Source organism: Schistocerca nitens, chromosome 1 (genome assembly GCF_023898315.1).
Source record: "Schistocerca nitens isolate TAMUIC-IGC-003100 chromosome 1, iqSchNite1.1, whole genome shotgun sequence".
NCBI lineage: Eukaryota > Metazoa > Arthropoda > Insecta > Orthoptera > Acrididae > Schistocerca > Schistocerca nitens.
The window spans coordinates 32,513,185-32,531,361 of record NC_064614.1 but is presented as its reverse complement, the minus strand read 5'-3'; the positions used below and the strand labels follow the sequence as shown (position 1 = coordinate 32,531,361).

Below are 18,177 nucleotides of genomic sequence, written 5' to 3'. Positions count from 1 at the left end.
AGGTAACACGTACAACTAGAATGTTGTGCCCTACCCCTGCTATGCACTTCATGGTGGTTTGCAGAGTATAGATATAGACATACACATTGTAAGAATGGAGGCCTATTTATAATGAAGTGTTAATAAACAGTAGTTTTCAAAACTGTCAAAATTAATGGGCTACACTATTACTTCATTTGAATAATAACAAAGCTTGCTGCCAGCAATATGTACCTACCACTACCATGAGAGCATTGGAATTAGAAAATACCCAGTATTTTGATTGAACTATGCTGGTTCAAGGAATAAGCTTCCTTAAGCTCTTCACATTTCTTCAGCTCCTCCCTTTATACACTCAAAGAAATGCTAAAACATTGATGAAAACTCCTTGCTGTGTCGGCATTAATTTTCAACTCTTTAAATACACTGAGCAACATCCTATCAAGTTTGCACTGAAGCACAAACCAGCCTTCAACAGCAAGCACAAAACTTCTCATTTACCAAAATGCATCATCACTTTCTGACATCAATGCGACAAACATACCTGCTTTCTGGTACTAACTCCAGACACTGCAATGTGTGTGAATGGGAAACGAAGCTTGCCACAGCTTGTATTAATGTGTCTTTTGAACCAGCATTTACTATTCGTGGGTCAGCAAAATGATTGCAAAGAAATTCTGCAACATCTTTCAGCAACTCCTCACTACCTAGAAAAGAAAAGTTCTGCATTCTCTATCGGGTACACTTAAAGTCATTTTTCAAAGAAGCATATATTTGTAGAAATCTTATCAATACTAACACAGTACTTAAATATTAGAAGTATGAGAAGTAGTTGTTTTGGAGAGAACTGGAAAGAATACAATGAAAAATTAGCATTCAAAATTATCAGCCTACATGTTAATACACATCTACACCCAGACTGAGAATGCAATCTTGAACTTAAGAGAAAAGAAAGAAGAGCTGGGTTTAACATCCCACCAACAATGAGATCAATAGACAGAGAGCATATGCTGGGATTGGGAAAGAATGAGGAAGGTAACTGGGTGCGGTCTTTCACAGGAATCAGCGTGGAATTTTCCTTGACTGACAAAGAGAAAGCAGTTTTGAATTTCTTCAGTTCTCATTGAAAAGTAGTACAACAAGATGTACACAACACACTTTTCATGGTGCAACAATGGTCATCTTACTGACAGTCTGTTGTGCCCCAGGCATCATTGTGTAGCCCATCTGGATACTGAAAACAGGCCTATTCCTCACTCAGGATACATGCATATGCCTGAGTGAACATATGCTGTCCTCCCTAGTCCTACTGCAGAGGACCATGGAGCACCTGCATGGCATTTAGTATGGTCCTCTTGAACCCACTGAATCCATATTTGCAAGGCAGCCATGAGATTCAGTTTAATGCAAGCAGCAGTAGCATGCAATGATAAACAGCAATTATGATAATGCGATGGGCAAATTTTAGCCCTTTCAATGTCTATGCAACAGCCTCCCCACCAATGTAATATTTTATAAAAATGCATTGTATAATTGTGTACTGTATATTATTTTCTTTCTAATCTTTTAAATTTCATTTATTTATGTTATAGTTTTGTGTGTGTAAACATGAAATGAGAAATTGTTATGCAAATTAGTAATGTTGTTATTCTCTATGTAATCATATATAGTTACTCTGCGTATTTTTGGGATCTTTGGGCCGGTAGGGAATATTTCATCTGTGTAACAAAAAAAATTACGAGGAAGGAAGTAACAGCTGATGAGCGATCAAGTTTAATGGCAAGTCTAAGAAGTATTAAGATGGTTGGTCATAAGGAAGAGAGTAAATTTGCAAAAATTTAATTAGTTTGTGGAAAGAACAGTTTCTTTTGAGGTGAAAAATGGAGAAGTTTGGAAGGTATCAGCTACAGTGTCTTGAGACAGATAATGATTTAAATTTTCAGGGAGAGGTGAGTAGAACTTGGAACATTCTGGAAGATGATTTCAGCAGCATTGTTGTGACAATTACTGAGACTGTGAGAAGAAGATTTATTTCAAAAACTGATGCAGAAGAGGAAGCGTATATGGTGAATGCCCTGGAGAAGAACCCAGACCCATACAAGAGAGACGATACTTCCAGATTATTGCATAAATGCAGGAAGAAGAAGAAGAAGAAACTTGCCGAACAATCAATAACACGAAGCAAGCACACTGTGAAGGCTCTATTACATTGTGATTTATTTGAGCAGCAAACTGAACTGTTTAATGTAATTGGATAGATAAAAAAATCTACTCATAAAGCGGTGGCAGGAGAAAACACCAGAATTTGAAAACCTCGGTCCAGTTGCCAATGATCATCTTTCCTTCTCATCCTGTCTGGTGAAGTCTTTCTGGGCAACTTTTCCAAACTCTCCCCATTTCCTAAACCTCATCAGTCCTTTTCCATCACTTCTCTCCCCTCGCCTTCAAACCTTCTGCCAGAAGAAGGCGCCACTGGCTGTGAAAGCTAGCAAATTTCAATACCTTTATGTGTTTTCTCCTGTCACTGCTAGGCGAGTAGACTTTTTATCTATCCAGTTACATTATATTTTCCAAAACTGATTAATTTTGTTGATATATTAAATCGAACTGTTTGTGCGATACAGACCTACAAGCGGAAATTGACAAATTGTTCTGAACATCTAACTGTGAACTGTTTTCAAAAGTTAGACTAAACAGTGTGAGGACCTAAGCTTCCATTTATTTAGCTTTGAATGAATTAATAAATAGGTGATCTGCTAGTTTCAGTCAAGTTATGCAGATGTCATTGTTGTAAGTGCAAAATCTGTGTCTGCAAAATTTACTAACGTAACATATACCTGAAATCCCTTCCTGCATCCTACTTAGAAACATCTAAAAGTTATATTCACAGTGTATTTTGCAAATAAATGACACACTGGAGCAGCACAAAGTTTTACTTCAATTTTAACAATTAATCATTTTTAATTAGCGAAATAGCCATCACCATCTTGCTGCAGATCAGTGATCTTGAAGAACAGCAGAGAACAGCAACAGAGTACTTCCTTTGTGGCAACGACGACCTCAGATTGGACGAGCAGTTATATCAGTGAAGTGATTAGATCACTGACTCCAAATGCACCATTATCTTTCTTTGACATCGCAAAATAATCATTTGACAAGCAGTTTATTTAAAGTGTACTAAAGTGAAAGTGAAGGCTTTCCCTTAAAAAATAAATGCCAAAGACACATTGTATTTTGAATTGATTTTAGTCAGTATGGTGTTGGGGAGGCCATGTCACATACCAAGATTTTTATTATTCGTGACACTATATTGAATTCTTGTTATCACAGCATTACGGTATATTCAGCATGGGGAGAATACTGATTTTGTTCATATCTCTTTGGTACAACTGGAATTATTGTAGAAAGTATCAATGATTTAGAAGCTCCACAAACTTTGTAAAACTGTCTTAAGCAAACCAATAACAGTCATGATAGTTAAGCATGCAGAAAGGTAAAGAAGTAGTCAGGATCATTTTCAGAAAGGCCATGATCCTGTCAATGTCTAATTCCAACACATATTGGTACATGTTCTTTACACAAGGCATAACACAATGTTCTCACACACGAACAATATTCAAACACAACTTTTAAATCAGAAAACTACTATGTGGTCTCTCATTATGCGCAGACTGTAAATGGTTTTACTCCTATTTACTGTATGCCTCCGAATCCAAGATAAGGTTTTCTCCTGAAATTTTGTGCCCAGAAGCAGGGGATCGTCTGGCATTCGTGGCATATGATATGGAGTTTTTCTTTCTTTACTATATAGAAGACTGAGCTTCCATTAAGCTGTACCTCTACTCTCTTCATCCCTGGCACTTGAACCTTGTTGTACAATAGCAGAAAGTGTTTGTTGCGGCAATTTTTTCATCATTTGTTGTTTCACCTTGCAGTTCCCAATTCTAAATTGTGTAGCAAAGTGTGTAATGTATCATGGTGTGGAACAATATGATCCAAAATAGAATTTTTCAATAAGATGCAAGCATTGTTACAACACCAATTTCAAAATCATGCTTGCTAGGTGTGCAGAAGCAACAAACAATTGTGCAGCATTGAGGACGTATGGAGCCACAGAAGCCAATGCTTGGGGATGGCAAGAGGGCAAAGGACTTCTGAAAAAATGCGAAGTCCAATAGGAAAGCTTTCAGTGGCCCACAGAGAGGATGTTTCAAAATTGTCCAAATGAAAGTAGGGGCAACTGTGCTCAAGAAACATAAAGAAGGAACAGCAGTTTCCTGTGAGGTCATACAAAATAAAGCACGCGAATTGGCACAGGCGCGAATTGGCACAGGAACTCTGAGTCCAATTTAAGGCCAGCTTTGGATGGTGTTCAAGGATGGACTTGTGCTGCAACATCGAACATTACTTGCTCAGCATCTTCCAGTATTGTATATGGAGAAGTTGGTTGAGTATCAGTGACACATTATAAGACAGACAAAGGAAGGTGCTTATCTCTTAGACCAAATTGCAAACTTTGACAAGATGCCTCTCTACTTCGACATGCCATCCAGTAAAACAGCACAGGAGGAAGGTGCCAAAAATTCATGGGTTTGCACTATCGGCAATGAGAAATTGCAAATCACTATGATGTTGTGTGTGCTTGCCAATGGAACAAAGATGCGACCTATGTCACCCTCAATTGTAAGACTACATCAATGTAAAAGATGGCACCCAGCACTGTATTTCACTGCAACAAAAAATGATGTACAACCAATAAGTTGATTGTAGGTTGGCTCTGCACAGCCTGGAGCAAGAGGCCAGGTGCTCTTCTATAGAACTGTGTAATGTTCATCCTTGATCATTTTCATAAGCATCTGACACCACCAGTGAGGGCAAAAATCCTGAAATCAAACACAGATCTTTTCATCATTCCAGGAGACATAATTTCCCAACAAGTGTTAGATGTGGTGTGACCTGAAGCTGCTGTACAGCAATTGGTTACTTCAATGCAGTCAAGCACTGACCCATATTGGGAATTTGATGAAGCCTTCAGTATCTCTAAAAGTGGAATGGATCCAGACTGCTTGAACATGCATATCCACTGCATCAGTTGTGAATACATTTAAGAAGTGCCATGTAACAAATGCCTTAGATGGGAGTGAAGACAATCTACTAATAGAAGAAATCCAAGATAAACACGACAATGGCAGTGACATAGCAGAATCTGTGGACCATTCCAGTGAGGACGAATTGGTGGCATCTGTATCTAAGGGAGGTCTTTATCTGATTTTATTTTCTGTGTACCGATACTTTTATTGTCTCCCTCAGTTACCGGTAATAAGGTAACCATTTGTAAGTTTTCACAACAAACCTACTATGTATGTGCATGTTTTTCTGCAATCCCTTGCAGAACAATGACGGGTTGTTTTGCATTCAGAGTCATCTTAGATTTTGAAATATAAGTGTGGCCACACTGAAGTGCTACTGTATTTACTCTAATCTAAGCCGCACTTTTTTTCCGGTTTTTGTAATCCAAAAAACCACCTGCGGCTTAGAATCGAGTGCAAAGTAAGCGGAAGTTCTGAAAAATGTTGGTAGGTGCCGCCACAACTAACTTCTGCCGTCGAATATATGTAGCGCTACACAGGCATGCTTTGCAAGCACAAAGATAAATACTGGCGCCAAAACCTCTGCGTCAGAAAGGTGGAAGACGAGCTTTTTCTCCGCCCCGAGTTTCGACCACTGAATTTTCCTACATTATCCAACGAAGTAAATACAAATTCCGTATTGTTCATCTTTGAATGTAGCAGCATTTCAATGTACTACAAAAATCCGACTGGCAAGGCTGTTTGGGATGTTTGTCAATATGGCCAACTCTACGTTCTGAATTTTTTCCTATCTGTGCGAAGAGATGATTGCTAATAGGAACTTTTATGAATTGTGAATCACATGCAGTATTCTCTTCACCATAAGAATAATACGAATACAAACATTTGGCCATGTATTCTTTCGTGTTTGCTGCTATCTCATTTAAATCCTGTCTGCCTGATAAACTACGAAACTACAGTGAGACAACAGCAAATGCAGAAGAATATACATATCATGTCATGTTTATATTCGTATTATTCTTATACCTAATGGTGATACAGTCAGAAATGAAACACGGCAATTGACTAGATTTTTAAATCTAAGATGACTCTAATTTCTGTGCAGAATGTACTGTACTAAAGAGGCGTCTGCAAATTTTCAAACAGAGAAAAATTTTCGCTAAACTCTCGTTCAGAGCATCTTCTATCATATGCAGTCTGTTATTTGGTTTTTGTTGGTCATCATCAAAGAAAGCAGTAGTGTAAGTAACAACAAATGGCAGTGTCTTGCCATTGTTTCGCAAATGAGACGATTCCCCCCCCCCCTTTTCTTTTTTTTATTTTATTTATTTTTTTTATTTTTTTTATTGTAAGCGGCGGTAGCACGCACAAAAGCAAGCCATGCCGCGAGCGGCGACAGGTCATTATTAGAATGCGACAAACAATGCATGACACAGTACAATAATGCGTTTTCAGCTTAGAGTGACGTAAACACCTATAAAAAAGAGAATGGCACTTATCAGATCAAAGAAAAATAAGCAATCAATTCAAACCAGACGAAGCATGTGGAAAAAGAAGGGTACGGATGGAGCAACTGACACATAGCAATGGCTACCTGGTAAAGCTTAACTCCTAAGCTTACGACTCAAACCAAACTACTATAGCTGTATCATCATTCATTTGACCTAAATTGTGTCTCATATTACAATGGGCCAACTTTGTTTCTATTTGGAGGTGCGGCCTAAAACTTTTCTCTCCCCTTGAATTTCGAGTCTCAAATTTCAGGTGCGGCTTAGATTCAGGTATTTTTTTCCCTTGATTTCGAGTCTCATTTTTCATGTGCGGCTTAGATTAGAGTGCGGCTTAGATTCGAGTCAATACGGTAATCTTCTGCATCTCCAAGAATGTAGGATACTTCATGCCAAGTTAACATTTGTTACTTGCTTTCTTCGTGGTGTTGCAATTTTAATGGTCCAGAGTGTACTTAGCAAGAAAGGATTAATAACAAAAAAAATTATGTATGTATGACATTATGGAATGTGCATCACAAATAAGCCTTCATAGAGTAAGGCCTGTGACAGACAAGAACACAGAGAATGGAATTAAAATTATAATAAACAACACAAGAACTCACATCTGAAATTTGCATGTTTATGTATTCCTCCCCACGTGCAATACTGATAATGAAAAATTAATATTGAAGATATTCTTGTGAGCAACTGTATTGGACACATCTACTCAGAAATATATAAAATCCCTCTTTTGATCTGAAGATATGTCATTGTGTGGACACGAGGTGCTTGATCAATGGCTGCTCAGCCATTGCCATCAATTCATGCAATTGGTTGGGCATGTATGCAAAGCACACAGTACTTGCTACACAGCATCCCTGTTCTTAAAATGACTGGTGTTAGCTTACATGGGAGCCCACACAAGCACACCTCATGTCTGTGGTACAAATCACCAACAGGATACTTGTGGTGTTACATATAACTCCAGAAGGGAGACATAAGTTCCTAATTCTTACTCACAAATGATGCTTGTGAATGAAAAAGTAGTTAAACAAATTATTCAGTAAAACAGCACGACTAATGCATGGCTTTAATGTTTTATTTCCAAGTGGAGATCCAGGCCAAGAGACAATGTGTGACTACAAGATGGGACGATGAATGCAGTAACTTCGAGAGAGGATGTACTTGTGAGGTCGTGATATAGAAGCTCGGTGAAATGCTCGCCTACTCTGGGAAGTGGGTCAAACCAGAGAAAATCCAAGAAAGGATGACAATGGCTGCACTGATACTGAAACAAATTAATTATGAATTGATCTGTAATTCTGAATCTGTCATTCTATGAAAAAATTTATATGTAGTGTTTGGGTTAGATGTTTTGATTGAAGTTAATGTTAGTTGAAGGATATGGTACATATCTGTGGTGAATATATTGAGGTTAATATGAAAAGTGTCCAAATAATTGCTGAAGAAAAGTAGAAGTACGCCTGCCACCCCAAAGTTTGGTACAGATTTATTGATGACATCTTCATGATCTGGACTCACAGTGAAGAAGAACTCCAGAATTTCCTCTCCAACCTCAACTCCTTTGGTTCCATCAGATTCACCTGGTCCTACTCCAAATCCAATGCCACTTTCCTTGATGTTGACCTCCACCTGTCCAATGGCCAGCTTCACACGTCCGTCCACATCAAACCCACCAACAAGCAACAGTACCTCCATTACGACAGCTGCCACCCATTCCACATCAAACGGTCCCTTCCCTACAGCCTAGGTCTACGTGGCAAACGAATCTGCTCCAGTCCGGAATCCCTGAAGCATTACACCAACAACCTGACAACAGCTTTCGCATCCCGCAACTACCCTCCCGACCTGGTAGAGAAACAAATAACCAGAGTCACTTCCTCATCCTCTCAAACCCAGAACCTCCCTCAGAAGAACCACAAAAGTGCCCCACTTGTGACAGGATACTTTCAGGGACTGGATCAGATTCTGGATGTGGCTCTCCAGCAGGGATACGACTTCCTCAAATCCTGCCCTGAAATGAGATCCATCCTTCATGAAATCCTCCCCACTCCACCAAGAGTGTCTTTCCGCCGTCCACCTAACCTTCGTAACCTCTTAGTTCATCCCTATGAAATCCCCAAACCACCTTCCCTACCCTCTGGCTCCTACCCTTGTAATCGCCCCCAGTGTAAAACCTGTCCCATGCACCCTCCCACCACCACCTATTCCAGTCCTGTAACCTGGAAGGTGTACACGATCAAAGGCAGAGCCACGTGTGAAAGCACCCACGTGATTTACCAACTAACCTGCCTACACTGTGAAGCTTTCTATGTGGGAATGACCAGCAACAAACTGCCCATTCGCATGAATGGACACAGGCAGACAGTGTTTGTTGGTAATGAGGATCACCCTATGGCTAAACATGCCTTGGTGCACGGCCAGCACATCTTGGCACAGTGTTACATCGTCCGGGTTATCTGGATACTTCCCACTAACACCGACCTGTCAGAACTCCGGAGATGGGAACTTGCCATTCAATATATTCTCTCTTCTCGTTATCCGCCAGGCCTCAACCTCCGCTAATTTCAAGTTGCCGCCGCTCATACCTCACCTGTCTTTCAACAACATCTTTGCCTCTTTACTTCCGCCTCGACTGACATCTCTGCCCAACACTCTTTGCCTTTACAAATGTCTGCTTGTGTCTGTGTATGTGCGGATGGATATGTGTGTGTGTGCGCGAGTGTATACCCGTCCTTTTTCCCCCTAAGGTAAGTCTTTCCGCTCCCGGGATTGGAATGACTCCTTACCCTCTCCCTTAAAACCCACATCCTTTCGTCTTTCCCTCTCCTGCCCTCTTTCCGGACGAAGCAACCGTTGGTTGCGAAAGCTAGAATTTTGTGTATATGTTTGTGTGTCTATCGACCTGCCAGCGCTTTTGTTTGGTAAGTCTCATCATCTTTGTGTGTGATTTACCAAATGAAACTGCTGGCAGGTCGACAGACACACAAACAAACACAACCATACACACAAAATTCAGGCTTTCGCAACAAACTGTTGCCTCATCAGGAAAGAGGGAAGGAGAGGGAAAGACGAAAGGATGTGGGTTTTAAGGGAGAGGGTGAGGAGTCATTCCAATCCCGGGAGCGGAAAGACTTACCATAGGGGGAAAAAAGGACAGGTATACACTCGCACACACACACATATCCATCCACACATATACAGACACAAGCAGACATATTTAAAGACAAAGAGTTTGGGCAGAGATGTCAGTCGAGGCAGAAGTGCAGAGGCAAAGATGTTGTTGAATGACAGGTGAGGTGTGAGTGGCGGCAACTTGAAATTAGCGGAGATTGAGGCCTGGTGGATAACGGGAAGAGAGGATATATTGAAGAGCAAGTTCCCATCTCCGGAGTTCGGATGTGTTGGTGTTAGTGGGAAGTATCCAGATAACCCGGACGGTGTAACACTGTGCCAAGATGTGCTGGCCGTGCACCAAGGCATGTTTAGCCATAGGGTGATCCTCATTACCAACAAACACTGTCTGCCTGTGTCCATTCATGCGAATGGACAGTTTGTTGCTGGTCATTCCCACATAGAATGCATCACAGTGTAGGCAGGTCAGTTGGTAAATCACGTGGGTGCTTTCACACGTGGCTCTGCCTTTGATCGTGTACCCCTTCCAGGTTACAGGACTGGAATAGGTGGTGGTGGGAGGGTGCATGGGACAGGTTTTACACCGGGGGCGGTTACAAGGGTAGGAGCCAGAGGGTAGGGAAGGTGGTTTGGGGATTTCATAGGGATGAACTAAGAGGTTACGAAGGTTAGGTGGACGGCGGAAAGACACTCTTGGTGGAGTGGGGAGGGTTTCATGAAGGATGGATCTCATTTCAGGGCAGGATTTGAGGAAGTCGTATCCCTGCTGGAGAGCCACATCCAGAATCTGATCCAGTCCCTGAAAGTATCCTGTCACAAGTGGGGCACTTTTGTGGTTCTTCTGAGGGAGGTTCTGGGTTTGAGAGGATGAGGAAGTGGCTCTGGTTATTTGTTTCTCTACCAGGTCGGGAGGGTAGTTGCGGGATGCGAAAGCTGTTGTCAGGTTGTTGGTGTAATGCTTCAGGGATTCCGGACTGGAGCAGATTCGTTTGCCACGTAGACCTAGGCTGTAGGGAAGGGACCGTTTGATGTGGAATGGGTGGCAGCTGTCGTAATGGAGGTACTGTTGCTTGTTGGTGGGTTTGATGTGGACGGACGTGTGAAGCTGGCCATTGGACAGGTGGAGGTCAACATCAAGGAAAGTGGCATTGGATTTGGAGTAGGACCAGGTGAATCTGATGGAACCAAAGGAGTTGAGGTTGGAGAGGAAATTCTGGAGTTCTTCTTCACTGTGAGTCCAGATCATGAAGATGTCATCAATAAATCTGTACCAAACTTTGGGTTGGCAGGCCTGGGTAACCAAGAAGGCTTCCTCTAAGCGACCCATGAATAGGTTGGCATACGAAGGGGCCATCCTGGTACCCATGGCTGTTCCCTTTAATTGTTGGTATGTCTGGCCTTCAAAAGTGAAGAAGTTGTGGGTCAGGATGAAGCTGGCTAAGGTAATGAGGAAAGAGGTTTTAGGTAGGGTGGCAGGTGATCGGCGTGAAAGGAAGTGCTCCATCGCAGCGAGGCCCTGGACGTGCGGGATATTTGTTTATAAGGAAGTGGCATCAATGGTTGAAAGGATGGTTTCTGGGGGTAACGGATTGGGTAAGGATTCCAGGCGTTCGAGAAAGTGGTTGGTGTCTTTGATGAAGGATGGGAGACTGCACGTAATGGGTTGAAGGTGTTGATCTACGTAGGCAGAGATACGTTCTGTGGGGGCTTGGTAACCAGCTACAATGGGGCGGCCGGGATGATTGGGTTTGTGAATTTTAGGAAGAAGGTAGAAGGTAGGGGTGCGGGGTGTCGGTGGGGTCAGGAGGTTGACGGAGTCAGGTGAAAGGTGGTTTTGTAGGGGGCCTAAGTTTCTGAGGATTCCTTGAAGCTCCGCCTGGACATCAGGAATGGGATTACCTTGGCAAACTTTGTATGTGGTGTTGTCTGAAAGCTGACGCAGTCCCTCAGCCACATACTCCCGACGATCAAGTACCACGGTTGTGGAACCCTTGTCCGCCGGAAGAATGACGATGGACCGGTCAGCCTTCTACATCTACATCTACATCTATACTCCGCGAGCCACCTTACGGTGTGTGGCGGAGGGTACTTATTGTACCACTATCTGATCCCCCCTTCCCTGTTCCAATCACGAATTGTGCGTGGGAAGAACGACTGCTTGTAAGTCTCCGTATTTGCTCTAATTTCTCGGATCTTTTCGTTGTAATCATTACGCGAGATATATGTGGGCGGTAGTAATATGTTGCCCATCTCTTCCCGGAATGTGCTCTCTCATAATTTCGATAATAAACCTCTCCGTATTGCGTAACGCCTTTCTTGAAGTGTCCGCCACTGGAGCTTGTTCAGCATCTCCGTAACGCTCTCGCGCTGACTAAATGTCCCCATGACGAATCGCGCTGCTTTTCGCTGGATCATGTCTATCTCTTCTATTAATCCAACCTGGTAAGGGTCCCATACTGATGAGCAATACTCAAGATCCGGACGAACAAGCGTTTTGTAAGCTACTTCTTTCGTCGATGAGTCACATTTTCTTGGAATTCTTCCTATGAATCTCAACCTGGCGCCTGCTTTTCCCACCAAGCCCCCACAGAACGTATCTCTGCCTACGTAGATCAACACCTTCAACCCATTACATGCAGTCTCCCATCCTTCATCAAAGACACCAACCACTTCCTTGAACGCCTGGAATCCTTACCCAATCTGTTACCCCCGGAAACCATCCTTGTAACCATTGATGCCACTTCCTTATACACAAATATTCCGCACGTCCAGGGCCTCGCTGCGATGGAGCATTTCCTTTCACGCCAATCACCTGCCACCCTACCTAAAACCTCTTTCCTCATTACCTTAGCCAGCTTCATCCTGACTCACAACTTCTTCACTTTTGAAGGCCAGACATACCAACAATTAAAGGGAACAGCCATGGGTACCAGGATGGCCCCCTCATACGCCAACCTATTCATGGGTCGCTTAGAGGAAGCCTTCTTGGTTACCCAGGTCTGCCAACCCAAAGTTTGGTACAGATTTATTGATGACATCTTCATGATCTGGACTCACAGTGAAGAAGAACTCCAGAATTTCCTCTCCAACCTCAACTCCTTTGGTTCCATCAGATTCACCTGGTCCTACTCCAAATCCCATGCCACTTTCCTTCACGTTGACCTCCACCTGTCCAATGGCCAACTTCACACGTCCATCCACATCAAACCCACCAACAAGCAACAGTACCTCCATTATGACAGCTGCCACCCATTCCACATCAAACGGTCCCTTCCCTACAGCCTAGGTCTTCGTGGCAAACGAATCTGCTCCAGTCCGGAATCCCTGAAAAATTACACCAACAACCTGACAACAGCTTTCGCATCCCGCAACTACCCTCCCGGCCTGGTACAGAAGCAAATAACCAGAGCCACTTCCTCATCCCCTCAAACCCAGAATCCCCCACAGAAGAACCACAAAAGTGCCCCACTTGTGACAGGATACTTTCCGGGACTGGACCAGACTCTGAATGTGGCTCTCCAGCAGGGATACGACTTCCTCAAATCCTGCCCTGAAATGAGATCCATCCTTCATGAAATCCTCCCCACTCCACCAAGAGTGTCTTTCCGCCGTCCACCTAACCTTCGTAACCTCTTAGTTCATCCCTATGAAATCCCCAAACCACCTTCCCTACCCTCTGGCTCCTATCCTTGTAACCGCCCCCGGTGCAAAACCTGTCCCATGCACCCTCCCACCACCACCTACTCCAGTCCTGTAACCCAGAAGGTGTACACGATCAAAGGCAGAGCCACGTGTGAAAGCACCCACGTGATTTACCAACTGACCTGCCTACACTGTGATGCATTCTATGTGGGAATGACCAGCAACAAACTGTCCATTCGCATGAATGGACACAGGCAGACAGTGTTTGTTGGTAATGAGGATCACCCTGTAGCGAAACATGCCTTGGTGCACAGCCAGCACATCTTGGCACAGTGTTACACCGTCCGGGTTATCTGGATACTTCCCACCAACACCAACCTATCCGAACTCCGGAGATGGGAACGTGCCCTTCAGTATATCCTCTCTTCTCGTTATCCGCCAGGCCTCAATCTCCGCTAATTTCCAGTTGCCGCCACTCATACCTCACCTGTCTCTCAACAACTTCTTTGCCTCTACTCTTCCACCTCGACTGACATCTCTGCCCAAACTCTTTGTCTTTAAATATGTCTGCTTGTGTCTGTATATGTGTGGATGGATATGTGTGTGTGTGCGAGTGTATACCTGTCCTTTTTTCCCCCTAAGGTAAGTCTTTCCGCTCCCGGGATTGGAATGACTCCTTACCCTCTCCCTTAAAACCCACATCCTTTCGTCTTTCCCTCTCCTTCCCTCTTTCCTGATGAGGCAACAGTTTGTTGCGAAAGCTTGAATTTTGTGTGTATATTTGTGTTTGTTTGTGTGTCTATCGACCTGCCAGCGCTTTTGTTTGGTAAGTCTCATCATCTTTCTTTATATATATATATATATATATATATATATATATATATATATATATATATATATATATATATATATAAAAAGAAAGATGATGAGACTTACCAAACAAAAGCGCTGGCAGGTCGATAGACACACAAACAAACACAAATATACACACAAAATTCAAGCTTTCGCAACAAACTGTTGCCTCATCAGGAAAGAGGGAACGAGAGGGAAAGACGAAAGGATGTAGGTTTTAAGGGAGTCATTCCAATCCCGGGAGCGGAAAGACTTACCTTAGGGGGAAAAAAGGACAGGTATCACTCGCACACACACACATATCCATCCACACATACAGACACAAGCAGACATACCTGTCCTTTTTTCCCCCTAAGGTAAGTCTTTCCGCTCCCGGGATTGGAATGACTCCTTACCCACTCCCTTAAAACCTACATCCTTTCGTCTTTCCCTCTCGTTCCCTCTTTCCTGATGAGGCAACAGTTTGTTGCGAAAGCTTGAATTTTGTGTGTATATTTGTGTTTGTTTGTGTGTCTATCGACCTGCCAGCGCTTTTGTTTGGTAAGTCTCATCATCTTTCTTTTTAGATATATTTTTTCCACGTGGAATGTTTCCCTCTGTTATATATATATATATATATATATATATATATATATATATATATATATACAAAGATGATGTGACTTACCAAATGAAAGTGCTGGCAGGTCGACAGACACACAAACGAACACAAACATACACACAAAATTCAAGCTTTCGCAACACACTGTTGCCTCATCAGGAAAGAGGGAAGGAGAGGGAAAGACGAAAGGATATGGGTTTTAAGGGAGAAGGTAAGGAGTCATTCCAATCCCGGGAGCGGAAAGACTTACCTTAGGGGGAAAAAGGACGGGTATACACTCGCACACACACACATATCCATCCACACATATACAGACACAAGCAGACATCTCACAAGCAGACATATTTAAAGACAAAGAGTTTGGGCAGAGATGTCAGTCGAGGCAGAAGTGCAGAGGCAAAGATATTGTTGAATGACAGGTGAGGTATGAGTGGCGGCAACTTGAAATTAGCGGAGATTGAGGCCTGGTGGATAACGAGAAGAGAGGATATATTGAAGAGCAAGTTCCCATCTCCGGAGCTCGGATAGGTTGGTGTTAGTGGGAAGTATCCAGATAACCCGGACGGTGTAACACTGCGCCAAGATGTGCTGGCCGTGCACCAAGGCATGTTTAGCCACAGGGTGATCCTCATTACCAACAAACACTGTCTGCCTGTGTCCATTCATGCGAATGGACAGTTTGTTGCTGGTCATTCCCACATAGAATGCATCACAGTGTAGGCAGGTCAGTTGGTAGATCACGTGGGTGCTTTCACACGTGGCTCTGCCTTTGATCGTGTACACCCTCCGGGTTACAGGACTGGAGTAGATGGTGGTGGGAGGGTGCATGGGACAGTTTTTACACCGGGGGCGGTTACAAGGGTAGGAGCCAGAGGGTAGGGAAGGTGGTTTGGGGATTTCATAGGGATGAACTAAGAGGTTACGAAGGTTAGGTGGACGGCGGTATATACAGGGTGAGGCAGTGAAACGGCACGATTTCGATAGTGGTTGTCGGGCGCGGAGGGGGGTTGCGAGAGTGGGGGAAGTGACCTTGGGCGTCTAGAGTGGTGGAAGTTTCAGTAGCCATGGAGCGTTGGTCGAGTGCGCAACGTGCATATGCCGTAAAGGCATATTACAAAAACACGGATAGTGTGGTTGGTGCTCAACGCGCCTTTCGTCGTGAATACAACCTGCCGCCACGGGCTCCCGTGCCATCAAGGAAAGCCATTCTCCTTTCGGTTAAAACCTTTGAAGCTACTGCTAGCACAACAAAGAAAAGAGGCGGCAGCACAAAAACAATCCGGACACCCGAGAACATTAATCGTGTGCGCGAAGCGTTGGGACGAAGTCCGCGAAAATCCGCGAGACGGCACAGCGCAGAACTTGGTCTCAGCAATCGATCAGTAAGACAGATTTTGAAGAGTGACCTTCACTATCATCCATACAAAATTCAGGTAGTGCAAGCCCTTAAACCTAATGACTACAATAACCGTATACGCTTTTGCCAGTCAATGCTTAACGTTATTGAACGAAATGAAGAAAGAGTGCATAACTTATGGATGAGTGATGAAGCCCACTTTCATCTTAGTGGGTACGTAAATAAGCAAAACTTCAGATATTGGTCCTCAGATAACCCGCACGAACTTCATGAAAAACCTCTCCATTCTGAAAAAGTAACAGTCTGGTGCGCAATGTCATCTCGTGGAATCGTGGGGCCCTATTTTTTTGAAGATGAAGATGGCAACACAGTGACGGTAAACTCTGGACGTTATGCTGACATGTTGACCATTTTTGGTCTGCCTGGAATTGATCGACATGATCCAGATGCTGAAACACTCTTCCAGCAAGATGGTGCAACAAGCCATACTGCTAATGTCTCAATGGAATTGCTCAGACTTGCATTTCCAGGACGTCTAATCAGCAGGAATGGCGATTTCCCCTGGCCTGCCCGTTCACCAGATCTGACGGCACCAGACTTTTTTCTTTGGGGCTACCTCAAGTGCAAAGTCTTCCAGGAAAATCCACCAAGAACAAAAGAAGACCTGAAGGAGCGAATTCGACAGGAAATTAACAACATTCCAGTACAGATGCTACGAAACGTCATGGGACAATTTCATCTCAGGCTTAGACAATGTGTGCAAAACCAAGGACGACACCTCACTGACACCATATTTAAAAAATGATTGTTTTTAAGTTAAATCTTTAATTTCCACTCTTGTACTTGAGATCCATGTTCAACTATTATGATTTTACTTGTAAATAAATCTTTGGTGGTTTTACAAAATCGTGCCGTTTCACTGCCTCACCCTATATATATATATATATATATATATATATATATATATATATATATATATATATATAAAGATGATGTGACTTACCAAACGAAAGTGCTGGCAGGTCGATACACACACAAACAAACACATACACACAAAATTCTAGCTTTCGCAACCAACGGTTGCTTCGTCAGGAAAGAGGGACGGAGAGGGAAAGACGAAAGGATGTGGGTTTTAAGGGAGAGGGTAAGGAGTCATCCCAATCCCAGGAGTGGAAAGACTTACCTTAGGGGGGAAAAAAGGACGGGTATACACTCGCACACACACACACACACACACACACACACACACACACACACACACACACACACATATCCATCCACACATATACAGACACAAGCAGACATATTCAAAGACACCTGGTGTCTTGCATGCAGCCCTTAAATGATGCCATCATTGTGAGTCTTCAAGTATCTCGGAAGCCTTAAGAGATGTGTGATGCTCAGCATCTAAAATGGAAAGGGCCTGTGACTGTTCTGTCTCTGTAGTTCTTCAGGCCACCTGATGATATGCATACAGGTCCTGGTTGACATGAGATTTCTCTGAGGTTTGTTGGATTTGAAAATCTTTCACAGCCTGAGCTCTTTTCTTGAACTACACACTACATCTGACTTACTTTTGCGAGGCTTATAATAATAATTTTAAATATGGTCCTCAGGCTTATTGTTTGATTTTATTTTGTACCTCTACTATAATTCTCCACCTATGCCAGGTGATGGAGTAACTCAATATCACGAACCATGTGCACAATAACATTGGATTTGCGCTGTCACAGAATAAGCTATAGGCACTAAGAGTCACCAACCATTGCAACAGCGTCATCTGCATGTCACTCACACATACATATTTAAAAATGGTAATAATATTCAAAAAGATACAACTTTCTAAAGTAGCTTATGGTCTTCCTCAGGGTTCAAGCTATCTCCATACAGAAATACCATCGGAATCAACGTGCTGGCGTAAGCTGCCACTAGCACGCCAAGCGGCAAAGAGGTTGCAAGAAGATCAATAGAGGCCAAAGACAGACTCATAAGAAACGCATCGCCAACACC

At 43.1% G+C, this 18,177-nt stretch overlaps 1 protein-coding gene across 2 annotated transcripts in view; it reads right to left on the bottom strand.

Annotated features, from left to right (window-relative positions):
* The window catches only part of LOC126240733 (E3 ubiquitin-protein ligase RNF123-like), a 190,838-nt gene that overhangs the window by 43,525 nt on the left and 129,136 nt on the right, over window positions 1–18,177 (bottom strand). For both annotated transcript variants that reach the window (XM_049947947.1, XM_049947948.1), the window contains exon 14: window positions 524–686. In XM_049947947.1, coding sequence (XP_049803904.1) covers window positions 524–686 — 163 coding nt within the window. The remainder of the gene's footprint in view (window positions 1–523; window positions 687–18,177) is intronic.